Source organism: Schistocerca gregaria, chromosome X, assembly GCF_023897955.1.
Source record: "Schistocerca gregaria isolate iqSchGreg1 chromosome X, iqSchGreg1.2, whole genome shotgun sequence".
NCBI lineage: Eukaryota > Metazoa > Arthropoda > Insecta > Orthoptera > Acrididae > Schistocerca > Schistocerca gregaria.
In genome coordinates, this window is record NC_064931.1 from 335,718,819 (window position 1) to 335,733,344 (window position 14,526).

General features: G+C 34.6%; 1 protein-coding gene across 1 annotated transcript in view; it reads right to left on the reverse strand.

Annotated features, from left to right (window-relative positions):
* The window catches only part of LOC126298058 (voltage-dependent calcium channel type A subunit alpha-1), an 860,595-nt gene that overhangs the window by 65,995 nt on the left and 780,074 nt on the right, over nt 1–14,526 (reverse strand). The window contains exon 36 of the mRNA XM_049989377.1: nt 2,281–2,411. Coding sequence (XP_049845334.1) covers nt 2,281–2,411 — 131 coding nt within the window. The remainder of the gene's footprint in view (nt 1–2,280; nt 2,412–14,526) is intronic.

Here is a 14,526-nt window from a genome sequence, read left to right on the forward strand (position 1 = left end):
CTGAGAAGTTGTGTGTATAAGTTAGTTAGTTGCAAGGAATCAGCACAACAAGATGGGTTGACATGGAGCTCAGACAGAATGGCAGAAAGGAGCTATTATGTTTGGATGTTCTCATGACCACGCCACGATGGAACTTGCCCATATTGTTGATGTGTCAATAGGACCATCTAATCTGTCTACAAGGAATGACTCACAGCCATGTAAAAAGGCAGAAGGACAGTGGTTATAAAAAGATCCTAACTGACATGGACCAGAAAAGAGGGTTATGCCTTGCAATAACAATCATGTAAAACTGTAAAGCAACTGTTGCTGTCAGTGAATGCAGGTCCATCTCAACTGTTTTGTTAGTGAACACATTGAAAAAAACTGCACAAGATGAACACTGGAAGTTGGGTGCTCACAAGAGGCAATTACCTGCAGTGGCCCATAAAGTTATAAGTCTTCAACGTGCCAAACAATATAGAAATTGGACAGTAGCAGACCAGATGCATGTAGTGTGGTCTGACGATCCAACTAGTCACAATATTGCCTCTTTTCAAATGATGTGAGGAGCTGAGCACACTAATAGCCCAACAATGCGTTTAATAACAGTGCACACAGGAGATGTTATGGGGTGTTTTTAGTATCACACTTTGGGCCCACACATTCGAGATATTGTAAACATACACTAGGACATTTATTTTGACATTCTCAGTGACAGATTGTTGTACTTTCTCCTACATCTTCATGATGACTATACTGTGAGCACTCCTCTCTAGCAAGATGACAGCAGCTATGGTTAAATGATTTGTTAGGAGAAAAATGGGAAGCTCCACAGTTGTTTGGAGTCTTCATTAAACTGTATGTCCCCCTACAACTGGCTGCATAAATTATTTCGAAGATAAGAGGAAAGCAACAGCATACCAACTCCTAAAGAAACATGCATAGCAAACAACTTTGGTTGATGATAGCTTTACCTGTTCCATACAGTGTCAGTTAAGATCATCAACAATGTTTCATTAACAAGTAGAATAATGAGTTCTTAGTGCCACCAGTCGTTACTAAAGTTACGTTTCACTGCAAGATAGGTGAATAACATACCCTGTTTCATTAATTGTAACACCAAGAAAATATTACAAGCTGCTTGGTCATGCTACAAGACAAAGGAATTGGACCTTCGTGCATAAAGTAAGAATTATTTCACACGCAAAACATGATGTATGGCTGCTTTTCATCACTAGGGTAAATGGTTTAATGAGTCACTCCATATAATGGAGATCATAGATTTGTTTCACTGTAAGCAAGAAGGACTATTATTTTTACCTACTATGCTACACAAATTTCTAATTATTTAACCTTTATGAGCCATAACTAATTTACTGTTACATGTAGAATTGTGATTTCTTAGTGCCTCCAGTCATCAAAAAATTTATAAGCGTTATACTTCAGGATATGTGGATAATGTACCCTCTTTCATTAATTGGCACATTGGGAAATTATTACAAGCTGCTTGGTCATACTACAAGTCAAAGGAATTGGACCTTAGTACATAAAGTAAGAATTATTTCACACAAAAAACATGATGTATGGCTGCTTTCCATCACTAGGGTAAATGATTTAATGAGTCACTCCATAATGGAGATCATAAATATTATCTGCCTGTAAGCAAGAAAGACTATTATTTTTACCTATTATGCTGCACAGATTTCTAATTATTTTACCCTTATGAGCCATAATTAATTTCATATTTGTGGTTATGCTCTGTTATAGTTAATTGCTTAGAAATCCAGGCAAGCACTATAAAGATCAGTATTAAGGCACATTGACCAGCATCCTTTCACATAATCAATTTAATAATTCCAATAAGAAATTTTATTTTGAAATTTCTCAAATTACTAAAGTAAATAGTTTCAGAAATACATGTCACCACACATACTGAAGTAAGGAATTTTTATTACTTTGGTGTATTAGTTTAAATCAAAATGAATTATCAATTATTCAAAGCTGAATAATATGATTAAAACATGATACAGGAACATCATGTGTCTGAAAGCTCACTTGAGATAAATGAATTTCATAATACAGCAATAGAAGAAATAAAAGGTTTTCATTACCTTATAGTGTATCAATTTTCTGAAATGAAGGAAGAGAATTACTTAAAGTATAACAACACACATTAAACATGACCAAAGAAATGTGTCGGTGTGCTTAGACACACACATTTCTGCCTAATACAATGCATTAGAAAACTAATTGCTAAGAACATGTACGGTTAATACGGCTACAAACAGGGCCATTTACCTGGGACTTGGTGATCGTGAAGTTGCAGTTGTCCTGTGTGGTGCATAACTTGATGGATGCAGATGTTGATCTGGGAGGGAATCGAGTGATGCGTGTCGTGAGGCAACAGCCACATCCTGAAGTTCCAACACCTGCATTATTAAGTGCTGATGTAGTAATGAGTCACTTTCTTGTTAAGGTAACTTGCAAATTTATAGTTTTAACATAACTCTAATTCGCTTTTTTCTGGAAAATGTTCAACGTATTTCTTACCAAAAATCTGACTTTATGATAAATTTAGATACAAGAAAATATGTTATTTTTGTAAAGTAATGTATGAAAGTTTCTAATTTCAAGAGTCAAATCCATACATGACAATGTTTGTTTACCCTTAATTTAAAACCAGAAAACATAAGTCTGTCAAATAGATTTTATCATTATCAAGTGTTAGATCTTTGCTATCTTCATAAATAAAAATTTTTCATGTTCATGACATTAAACAAAACACATGATATAATACAAGAAATGTAATTCTTTAAAGTACTTTCTCTGGATACATGCAAATTTTGCATAAACATGCAGAGAAAATTATAAAATGTAAGTGCAGATGAGTCAAAACAAGTCCTTCTTCAGCATTCACATGCAATAACATTTAGTGCTTGGGTACAAGCAGTCAATTTCATGCTCAGATTCACTTTACTACATTATGTTTCCTCGGTAAGAAAAATAGTAATTAGCTATCTTACATTTTAGAATGATGCACAAAATATTTGTGAAACAATCTGAAGTTAGCATATGTAGTGGAAATTCTAAGCAAAGTTCATCAGTAACGCTATAAGACAGCTCCTGAGAACACTATATTTTTAAATGTCTATCACACGCAAAGAAGAAAACCAATAGACAATTAAATTAAATTCAGTCTATAGTCACCACATGTAAAACCACCAGGACAGGATATTTCATAAAACCTTTGAAAAAGCACTATCTTTAATGGCACAAAGTTTGCACCATCTGTTACCATAAATTTAACTGTTATGTCTTTTAAATAAAATACACTGAAATTATAAATGAAATGAGAGATTCCTGTTCCTGAAATATGCAAATTGCAATGCAAACTTCAAAATTATGAAATTATGATGAAGTAAATAAGTGTGTGTGCTTATGGAGACAAGCAGTTTTAGGTGACTAGCTGTCATACTACAGGTCCTGAGTTAGCTGCTAATTTAATGATCAGGCTATTAAAGTTATGAACAATGGAGGAGCATAATTCAGACAGCATGAGAAGTAATTTGTTCCTTATAACTGTCTCTGGTTCCACTTTCATTGTACATATTTTAGAATTCTGAGTACCAGCCACAGTTGCCACACTAATGTCTAGACATTACTGAGGCTTCATGGTCACTACAGTTTTTATGCCCTTTTCCTGTTAATAATTGGCCTTACAAAACCTCAATAATGCATGTACAAATCTAGTTAATTTTAAAAATGAATCTGTCGTACCTACTGGGAGAAATATTACCAACTTTCTTCCACTGATCTCCTGTAATTTACATAGTGAAGCTGTAATTTGTATAGTCTGCTGTAATTTTTATAGTCTACCTCACATTAAACCTGAACATATGTCTGTATATGCCATACTTCACAAATAGAAAGAAAACATTTCTAGAAATGACAGTCGAACACAAACCTTTTAAAATTTCTGGACCTAGAAAATTTAGGCTACTATACTTTAAAAATTCAGGACATACAAAATCATTTCACTTGAAAGTGAATTAATACTTTTTCACAGCACATATTACTCACAGAAGAAAATTATTTGGCTATGAAAACTATAGTATTAAAATGGCATCAAATTTTTGTATAACAGATGACAATGCACAACTTCAAAGTCTGCATGTTTTAAATGGTAGAAATCCTAATTATGCTTATCAATAATATCATAAAACTTAATATAAGTCAGACATAAGGTGATCCTATGAAAATATCCACTACATAATAACTGAAGGTAAATCACATATTGTCATATTATACTTCTTATATTGTCTCTCCAGAGAGGCATTTGCAACTTCTCATCTCAGAATTTTCCACACCAACATACTGCCAATACCAGGTAATATCCAAAGGAAAATAACTGCATATGAATTTACACACAACAGTGTATGGTACACACTATAGCTTCCCTTCCTGGCCTGAGTTGTTATTGAATTTGCACCATGGGTACTAACTGTGATGCACTAGGCAGATTTTGTCTACATATGCAGGTTTTGCATATTTTCACCTTGGCTGTTGGAAGGAAACAGTAGAACTGCTCATCACACTTACTGAGAAACATATTGTATAAGCGGGCTTCCAAATGGGCTACATTTTTGAAGCTATTACCTGATTTGAGAGACAAGCTTCTTTATTGCTGTCAGTGTGTACACTGGCTACAAATATCACTGAAAAGATTCACAGTTTTAGTGTAAAGTAGTATCTACATTTGTATCATTAGAGATGGACAAATGACTTCACTGCACCTAAATGGAAGATGTAAAATAAGCAGTGCCCTTGTTGAAGACATTCACAACAAGCAATGTACAGAAACTACTAAAAATGTAAACCAGATGACACATGTGGATTTGAGCACTAGCACTAGACCTCCTAAGAACAAGTTCAGTGGTTTACCAATGCATAACCTTGTTCATTCAAAGGAGAAATACTGGAAATAGCATATGACATGTAATGTTCATTTCATGTACAATTCCTGTGAGATTTTTTACACAGACACAGATGTAATCTCAGTAATAAATAAAAGGTTCAGACAGAGCATGCATATGACTTAGTACACATGGAAAACTGTTTTCTTAACCAGAACAAGACAAATCATCCTAACACAACAAGATTACTATCAACTGCTATCAATGCCTTTCCCTTTATGACAGAATGTTAAACATCCAGGAAAAACTCACAGAAAAACTTATTTTATCTGTAGTTTGCCAGAAGAGGCAGCTTTGTTTAAAAAAAGATTTATTAAAATATTGTTTTAGGTGCTTAACAGTGAGTGAAATCATCTGAAGTGACATAATTGTAGATACTTGTTTGAAAAAGTGTGTTTTCTGTTTACTAGATGAAAGATCTATGAAAGTCTGACCTGCAGTTTCTAGATATAATTTCCTTATCTCACCTCAGCTGCAAGAATATTGATTTTCTGAAAGAACACACTAAGTAACAAGTGTCTCCATAGCGAATACCAAGATCCCCAGATTTATACTATCAAGATCTCATTGAAGACAATACATTAAACAGTTGCAACTGACATTTATTCAATTATTCAGGTACTTCTAAATTCAAATGATATTCCTCTTATGGCTTTATACTGTGCATGAATTAACATTCCCAAAAAGATGCAAAGATCGTAACTGAAATACTGTCAAAGTACAGGGACTTCACAGCTAGCTTTTGCATTTTTCCTATAAAAATGTAGTCATAGTCACCATTTTTCTTTCTTTTTTATTCATTTCTGTCATGTTTCAAAAGGGAATTTTGCAAAATTTTGATACATGTGTTTCTTTTTATGATACACAAGCTTGTTTTTATATGTCAGTGAATTTTCTTTCAGGTATTTCAATACATAAGTGGCAAAGCTTGTGTCTACTGGCTTTCTTATTTCAAGGGAAAATTGACAGCTTTGTCAACATCATGCATCTAAATCCCACATGCCAGCTCCAAAAGTGCTGAACAAGTAGTGCTTCTTGCCTACTTGCTTAACCAGGTAATAAGAGCTTGTGCTTAAGAAACTGAACTGCCACAACGCATCCATTGTATTAAGATTTATAAAAGTAGAATGGAAAGAACAATCAGGTACCTTCAGCTCTGAAGTGAGCCTAAAATACAAGAGAATTGCCAAACTCAGACACCATACTTTGCAAAAAAAAAAGAGTAATGGATTATGAAACTCTATGTGTATGATAAACAGAATCCCAAAATGAATAAAACTGGAAGAATTAAATCAGAACTAGCAGTTGTAGAAATAATTGAAGTTGCTTTTAAATTTGAGAAACATGTAAATATTACACACAAAAGAAATATTAAGAAATTAATTTTGATATACAGAAAACCAGAAAAGAGTAAAGATACACAAAAAATGCATGCAACATCAGAATAAAGAGGACAAAAGGAATTGTGAATATTTGTATTCAACAACAAAATCATAGCTATGTCTAGATCCAGTTTAGGTAAGCAAACTCTGTACTAGAGTTCCCATATGAACACCCACAGGGGTATGAGTATCATTATGATTTACATGCTGCATCCAGACAGTAGCCAAGAATGGAAAATGCCAGCCTTGAAGAACTAGTGGAGGAAAAAAACAAGGACATACCCAGAGATGGGCAGGGGAGCGCAGTTTCTCTCCAGCATCACCTCTAGATATAAATTCACAGAAACCAAACTCACATTGTGTCTCACCAAACAGAGAGATATATCAATATAGTTCCCATCTGAAGAAAGTGACAACATGTAACGAATACTGACCAGTAGAAAGTGCACTCATAGCCATTTAGAATGAAATCTCAAAACTGTTTCATCATTTACTGTGGTTGGTTGGTTGGTTGGTTTGGGGAAGGAGACCAGACAGCGTGGTCATCGGTCTCATCGGATTAGGGAAGGATGGGGAAGGAAGTCGGCCGTGCCCTTTCAGAGGAACCATCCCAGCATTTGCCTGGAGAGATTTAGGGAAATCACGGAAAACCTAAATCAGGATGGCCGGACGCGAGATTGAACCGTCGTCCTCCCTAACGCGAGTCCAGTGTCTAACCACTGCGCCACCTCGCTCGGTCATTTACTGTGAAATTAACACAAACCCACCTGCTAAGATTCTATATATTCATATATGTAAATGAAACAGCAATTGGGTAAGAAGATATCTTAATTATAGGATTAGTGTGGGTAACACAGAATTTGAAGATGTCATGAGTCTAATGACTGCAGAACAGAAAATAAGGAGATTGGTATACTGCTACATAATTTCTGATAAAAAGACTTCTTGTAGGCAGTTCATCAAGCCTAGTGCCATCAAATATAAAATCTGGTTATTATGAAGCACTAAAGATGTGACATAGGAACAGTACAGGAAAACAGAGGTGCAAAATTTGAACATATGCTCTGTCACCAAATCTGTTGGCAAAATAACTAGTAAATAGAAAATGTATGAAATAAAACTGCTCAAAACAATAAATAAAATACATAAAAGGAATGGCGAGGGAGCACATTATTATTGTAAAACTGAAGATAAGATAACGTTCATTAGTTTGCTGTACAATGACCAGAAATAAAATCTAACACTGGTCATGAAGCCCAAGAAAAAAAAAATGAATTGAATCATGTGAAACTTTCAGGTGGATAATGGGAGCAACAAAAGGCTAGTATTCCCAGAGTGGGTGGGACAGATACAAAATAAGAAAATCGTCTGTAGAAGAAGATGTTAACATAGCTTGTGAGAGTGAAAAAGATGAGATGTGCCAATGTTTTAGGACACTTTTCAGTGGTGATTAATCACTGACCTCTCTGACACGAGGAAAAGGACATCATCAAAGATAAAGCAACTCAAACGGGTGGTGTATTTATTGGTGTGATAAAAATAGTCATAAGAAATGGGTTTCATTGACTGATCAGAATAATGTACATCATCAGGAGCAGAAAATGTGGTTCAGGACTTCTATATTTAAAGAAAGGAGCATGGGAATAAAAATATTTTTATTTAGGTACTGTACTTCTGTGCCCTCTTGAATGAGTAATGGCACTCCAAAACCATCTGGTGTTGTAATACTTAATGAACTAGCACCTTCTCATACAGTTTACCAACGCTATTTGGTTCATTGCTTGCAAAAACAGTATTATGCAAGAGGTGGCCCATCTTCTCTGCAATAATAACTATTATTATTACCTCGAACAAATTTTAAAAATCCTTTGTTTTCAATTACTATTAAATATATTGGACCCCAAAATTTGACTTAATGAAAAAAATTTACAAGAAACAATTGCAACACACTTTATCTTGATTTAAGCTGTTGAAGCTTTTTTCAAATCCACATTGTCCAAATTAAAGTGTGTTTATATTCTGTGCAACATTCTCTAAGTGAATATGTAAAACAGATTATGACTCTAAGAAATATTTATTTCTAATATGACTTTTACTACACATTACTGATAAACACACACGAACATACACAAACACACGCACCCACACACACACAAATACACACACACACACACACACACACACACACACACACACACACACACACACACCTGCTGTTTCACATATAAAGTGGCTTATTGTGACATTCATTTTCAAAACGTCAATCATTTTATCAACTATTTCAATGGAAAACAAAAATATACTTCTAGAACTTACATAAGCATCACAAATGGATAAGTGAATTAATCTGATGTCACATCTATGTAATAAAATAGGTCAAAGAACTTAAGGGTTACCAACAATGAATTATGGGGTGTATCTTTCTATTAGTCACTAAATGTTGTCCTAATACTTATTTGACTATATCCTAAGACTATGTTTGCACAAATAATTTTTTTATATGGACTAACCTGCTACAGGACCTAATTACAAACAACACATCTATTACAGTTTTCATAATTTTGCAGAGTCTCTGATGACACCAGGTGTTGATGCGTCTGGAGAGTAACACACTGTTTGCAACTACACATTGTATCAATTTTTACAGCAAAGCAGTACTGGTATCACAATTTTTCCAACAAACACATGCTGGCACCAAATTACTTAAACACCATCCTCCAACTTTTGTACTTAGGCCCTCTCATTACTAAGTCCCTAACTAAAGTCTGTCTATTTTTACTGGAAGACTGGACATTCTAATCAAAATGTGACTCATAAACACTACTGTATTTCCTACAAAAGAGTATAAGGAAGTAAATATAATTGCAGGCTGTATTTAAAAAAAAAGAAACTCTTAAACAACCACAAAAGTATGTAACACATCTAATATTAATGATAGCATGTGGACAATGTTTAATACATTATTTCAGGAGTACATAATGCATTTTCTATTACTGCTCTTAATTCAGGACACAAAGATAATATATGAGAAATACAAGCTATAAAAAATTTCTTCCCTTTGCATGCCAAAAACATGTTTCATACCTGTGGAGCACTGACCCTATCCATTTATAACTGTAAACAGCTTTGGATGTCATCTTTTGGAATGGCCTGCAGCTCCAATGCTACACACTGCATCATCTCCTCTTTATTCTCAAAACATAATTCTTGCAGTGGTGTCTTTAATTTGAGAAATAACCAACAGCCACAAGTCTCTCTCTGTGTGTGTGTGTGTGTGTGTGTGTGTGTGTGTGTGTGTGTGTGTGTGTGTGTGTGTGTGTGCACGTGTGCGGAAGGGGGTGGGATGGAGGGGTGGGGTGGGGCAACTGCAAGGCCAGAATTTACTTTCCAGAATTTTGGTCTCTTGTACTAAGATGTGACAAACGGATGTTGCAGACTTACTTAACAGTTCATTTTTGTCACTTTTCCCCTTCTGGTGTATATTCCCAGTGGATAGTTCCACAATCATCAAAGATGAAACTTAGTATCACTTTGATTCTGTTTTCTACATGTTTTAGCTTTCAGAACACGAAGTTCTCCCACTGCAGTGACTGTGATTAATGTTTGTCACACACCCATATACTCATGACTCGTCTCCATTATCACAATGTTAAAAAACTAAGAATCGCCATTTTCAATGTCCAGCATGTCCTATCAAATGTCAAGACAGCTGTCTCCATTAACACATAACCACTTTGGGATCAGTTGAATGACATCTCTATTTGGTTACCTAGGACATTGTCTCCATCATATCATACAAATTACTATTATTTGCAAATCACCAATACATTAACTAAACTTGATACTGTATCTTTGGTACAACATTTCAGTCATCCTGAATAAAAGTGAAACCTTATGCTCACAGGAAATCAAGATTTAGATAGGCAGTACCAAGAAGAGAATGACCCTCCTGACCACCTGCTGGAGCAAAATTTTGAGAATGTACATGGACTTTTTTGATATAGATTGCCATGATCTTCATAGTTGTGGAAGGAAAGTAGTCATGTAATAAGAACATGAAAGACAATTACTAGAGTCCCTAAAAATTTAAATATTTGTCTGTGTTATATAGTCACCAGATAGTAGTGCTCTAGTGTACTTGAGTGGAGTCTGCATATGAAATTCATCATAGCACAATTTATATAGGGCTGGAAAAATAATTTGGTGCTACTGGCTGGAAAAAATATGCAGTATACACTAATGTATTAATTGGACATCTCATCATGTCTAACTGAGTTCCCTTCTTCAAAAATACTGAAATTATGATCCATATGCAGGACTTCTTATCAACTCTTGGTCACACAAATGTAAATGTGAGCTCAAAGAAAAATTCATCATGTGCAAATGAAAACTATGAACAGAAAAATAGTTGTCTTTCTCAATAAATGGCCTACAGTTAGGTTTATGAAAACTTCAAGTACCATAACAGACTCATCTTACACACAAGAAATTTTAAAAAATAAATTTTCAGTACAACAGAAAAGCACTAATAATGGAAAACTAGTATTTTATGGAGACATTGTGCGTTACAGAAAGAGTTTTTATGTTGTTGTTGTTGTTGCAGACATTAGTCAAAGACTAGTCTGATGTGTAAGTCACTTCATATCTGCATAATTGTCACAACCCACAGCCATTTAAGCCTCCTTGTCTCCTTCTACAACTGGTACCCCCCCTCCCACACACACACAAAACTTCCCTCGATTACAGATTCAACAGTTCCTTGATGGCTCAAGATGTATCTTTGAAACCAATGTCTTACCCAAGTTGTGCCATTAGTTTGTAATCTTGTTTTCTTGTCAGTATGACTGAGTGCCTCTTTGTTTGTAATTCAGTCTACCCATCAAATCCCCAGTATTCTTCAACAGCACCACATTTTGTAATGTTCTGTTCTCTTCTTATCTGAATGTTTCACTTATGCATAAGCCTATACTAGAGACAAATACATTCATAAATTAGTTCCTGATACTTAGCTATATATTCAGTGTTAACAAATTTATCTTCCTCAGAAAAGCTTTTCTTGCTGCTGCCAGTCTACTTTTTACATTCTCTCTACTTCAGCAACTGTCAGTTATTTTGTTGCCCAAATAGCAAAACTCATTTACTGCTTCGAGTGTCTCACTTTTTAATGTAATTCCCTCAGCATAACGTGATTTAATTTGTCTACTTTCCGTAATCCTAATTTTATTTCTTATTGATATTCACCTTACAATTTCATTTCAACTCAGTACCCATTGTGTTGAATTCAACTTCCAAGTCATTTGCTGGTTTTGACAATTACAATGTCATTTGCAAACACCAAAGTTTTCATTTTCTTCCCTATGCATTAATTCCCTTTTCAAATTACTTAATCATTTTATTTAGTGTTTACTCACTGTAAAGACTGAATATTATGGGGGATAAACTACAAATATTTCTCACTCACTTCTCAACATTTTCTTCCCTTTCATGTTCCTTGACTGTTGTAAGTGCAGTCTGGTTTCTGGGTAAGCTGTAGATCACTGTTTTTCTCCATGTTTTTTATACCTGGTATGTTCAGAATTCCAAAGAGTGTATTCCAGACAACAGTTTCCAAAGTTGTATTTAAATCTTCAAATGCTATAAGTATAGGTTTATGTTTCTTTATTCTATCTTTTAAGGTAATTGGTAGGGTCTGAATTGTCTTGTATGTTCCTACATTTCTCCAGAACCCGAACTGATCTTCCACTTTTGCATTCTGTACTTTATTCCTGCCACCTTCAAAATTTCAAAGAGTGTATTCCATCTAACATCATCATAAGTACTCTCTAAATTCATCAAAAGCATTATCTAAATCTGCACATGTTATGAACTTCAGTTTTCTTTTCTTCAACTATTTTCTAAGATACATGCCTCACATGTTCCTACATTTCTCTGGAACCCAAACTAATCTTCCTCAATGTCAACTTCTGCCAGTCATTCTATTCTTCTGTAAACAGTTCACGTCAGTATTTTGGAACCATGACTTTTTAAACTGATAGTTTAGTAATGTCAGTACCAGTTTCTTTAGAACTGGAATTATTGCATTCTTCTTGAAGTCCGATATACTTCACACACCAGTTGGAACAGTTTCGTGTTGGCTGGCTCTTCATTGGGTGTCATATCTCCCATCTCATTTTCATATACTTCCACTTCTGTTTCTATCATTTTGTCTTCATATTCATTTCCCATGTATAGCCTTTTATAGATTTCTTCCACCTTTCACATTTGTCTTCTTTGCTTAATACTGGCTTGGCATTTGAGCTCTTGATATTCACAGAGTTGCTTTGCATTCACTATTCTTTTTACAGTAGCTTACATGATGTCCTATTTTTTATGCATTGTTAGACATACTGCTGCATTACCATTTTTTAGATTTTGTGTTGATAACCTCATACTCACCTAGTTAGGCACCCTATTAGTCTTATCATTTTCTTATAATACCTTCTGATAGAAGTTTACTGTCGAATGATCACATTCTACATGTTGCTTTTGTCATTTCATATTTGATATTCTACTGGTTCTTTTCCATCCATTACATAGACTGAGACAAAATTTTCACTCTTAACTACAGAGTGACAAATAAAGTCAGTACTCTGTGGTAGGCTTACAGCTAATCTGAGTGGATAATGGCAGGAGATATATAAAATAAAACCAATGGGAGACTAAAATCACATATCAGAATCTTATTTGAATATATTCCCCTGAAAATCCAAATTCTATTATCTGTCTGTAGCACAGCTGAAAAACTATACATCTCATCGTAAGTGATAAAGTACAGTGAAACAAAATGGAAACAGCTTCAACTTTGTTCTTCAAGGAACTAAATATGCAGGTTATCAAGATTTGAATGATGATGGGCTTAAGAAATCAACGTCTGGCAAGAGAAGAAACATATTCAGGAACTATTTTCCATGAATTAACACTAAATACTGGAATAAAACAGTAAATAATTCCATCAAAAGATAAAATAACTGTAAAACTTTCTGTTGCCAACATTAGATATTCTGAGTTTTGACTGTAAGGATAAGATAAAAATATTGGTCCCCTAAATTTACCCAAGAGAACTATGGAAAGAAACATTGCACTAAAGAAACTTTTTATAGCCAAGATCACATTCAAACATGTTTTGCAGTGACCATTTTTGACAGGTAAGACTATATATTGCACATATTGCAATATACTCTACACTAACATGTTTACATGATATGAGTAATGAAAGCACAGTGGAACACAATATGCCACCAAAAATATTTTTAAATATCTGAAGATGACACACTTACCTGTCAAAAGTAGTGAGAAAAAAACATGTTTCAATTTGATCTTGGCTTAAAAAATTTCTTTAAAGTACATACAGATCACTCCTCCTCATTTCTCACAATTACAAACTTCAATCAAAAACCATTGCCTTTTCACATTTAAGTTTCCTAATCATATCTGAAACACATACATAACTAAATCAGCCAGTTGCAGCCCTAGCCACTCTTCAGGATGACACACTTAAGATACCAAATACTGAAGCAATACTCAAAAATGTCTCGTGGTGCAATTATATGTAGCCTCCTTTGAAGGTGCCCTGAATTATCTCAACAAATTGTCCTCCATTTATCCTCCAAAAGACTGATTTTATGTATTCACTCAACTTTATATAAATTTGCATCATGCATTCTGTATCCATCTGTTGGTTTCCACAACAGTACTGATTTTGGATTCTTCCTTCTTTCATGTGTGGAACATGCCCCACAAGCTTCACTCACAATGATTTTGTGCAGGCTTTGTAGGTCACTTCTTCTCAGCTCTATAATTTGAGTAGATACATTTTCACTTTTTTGCATATTGTTTTTGTTTTATCATTACCGCCCTACAGAACTGGTCATTCCAACCATCTTGGTATTCATTAGTACTTTGTGCAGTTTTTTTTTCAGAGGAATGATGTCATCAGGAAAATCCAGATCTGTAAGCCTAGTTTCCTCATTCAAATGCATGCCAATGTTGGAGTTTTCCACAGTTTGTCTCAATATGAAATCTATAACTAATATGAGGAGGGATTGTAATGAAATGTACTCTTGTCTGATGGCATCATAATACTAAAGTAAGGGGTATTTCCATCTTCTGTTCTTGCACACCAATTTGAATTTATGATACCGTTTTCTGAA